Source organism: Myotis brandtii, unplaced genomic scaffold (genome assembly GCF_000412655.1).
Source record: "Myotis brandtii unplaced genomic scaffold, ASM41265v1 C42317856, whole genome shotgun sequence".
In the NCBI taxonomy this organism is placed as follows: Eukaryota; Metazoa; Chordata; class Mammalia; order Chiroptera; family Vespertilionidae; genus Myotis; species Myotis brandtii.
Window position 1 is genome coordinate 1 of NW_005322206.1, and position 1,302 is coordinate 1,302.

Sequence of the window (1,302 nt, forward strand, 5' to 3'; positions counted from 1 at the left end):
CAGGACCAGAACGTCCATACGGCAAGACCGTGTGTTGTGTCCAGTGAGTGCGGAAAACCGTTCAGGTACAAATCCTCATTTGTTAGGCACCCCAGAGTCCGCACAGGAAAGGGTTTTCACGTGTCTGGCGAAAGTGGAAGATTCTCCCGTGGAAGCTCAGCCCTCAGTCAGCATCGAAAAATTCATCCAGGTCCCAGGCAGTCCACGTGCAGCAAATGTGGAAAACCCTTCGGCCACAAGCCTGTCTTTATCTATCCCCGGGTTCGGCGCGGCGGAGAGAACAGCTACGTGTGCGGTGAGTGTGCGCAATCTTTCAGTCGGGGCTTGGCGTTCGTTCGCTATCGGAGAGTTCAAACTGGAGAGAAGCCTTATAAGTGTACCTACTGCGCCAAGTCCTTCACCTCTATCGCGGGCCTTGGTTATCATCAGAGCTCCCACACGGGCAAAAGACCTTACGTGTGCAGTGACTGTGGGAAATCGTACATCACCCCGACGGCCCTGCGCTACCATCATCGTGTCCACACCGGGGAAAGGTCTCACGCCTGCAGCGAGTGTGGGAAATCCTTCAGTAACAGGTGGAAGCTCGTTCGCCACCAGAGAATTCACACAGGAGAGAAGCCTTATGCGTGCGGCACGTGCGGCAAATCTTTCACCAACAGCTTCACCCTTCGGTACCATGAGCAAGGCCACCTGGGAAAGAGGCCTTACGAGTGCGGCGAGTGCCGGAAATGTTTCACCACCAGCTCCGGCCTCCGTTACCATCTCAGCATTCACACGGGCACGAGGCCGTACAAATGCAGCGAGTGCGGCAAGACTTTCATCTGTCGCTCGACCTACCGGTCTCATCAGAAGACTCACTCGGGAGAAAAGCCCTACGAGTGCGGTGACTGCGGGAAATCTTTCACCCGGAGAAGTAGCCTCCTGTATCACCAGAGAGTTCACACTGGAGAAAGGCCCTTTGAGTGCGGTGAGTGTGGGAAATCCTTTACCAGGATCTACGCCCTTCATTGTCATAAGAGAGTTCACACCGGGGAACGGCCTTACGAGTGCAGCGAGTGTGGAAAGTCGTTTCCCACGAGCAGTAGCCTCGGAAAACACCGGAAAGTTCACCCTGGAGAAAGGCCTTACGGGTGCGGCGAGGCTGGGAAATCTTTTGCCGGGAGCGACATCTTCTGTTACCATCAGAGAGTTCACGCCAGAGAGAAGCCTTTCAAATGCAGCCAGTGTGGGAAGTCTTTCTCCTCCGGTGCCTCCCTCCGTTATCACCAGCGAGTTCACACAGGAGAAAGGCCCTACGAGTGC

The 1,302-nt window shown here is 55.3% G+C and overlaps 1 protein-coding gene across 1 annotated transcript; it reads left to right on the top strand.

Moving 5' to 3' along the window:
* Nucleotides 1–190: 190 nt before the first annotated feature.
* On the top strand, nt 191–1,246 carry LOC102263336 (zinc finger protein 239-like; the record flags this gene model as incomplete). The annotated part of the gene is made up of 1 exon (XM_005852956.1): nt 191–1,246. A coding segment is annotated over one exon (1,056 nt), but the record flags the coding sequence as incomplete, so codon positions are not given.
* Nucleotides 1,247–1,302: the final 56 nt, after the last annotated feature.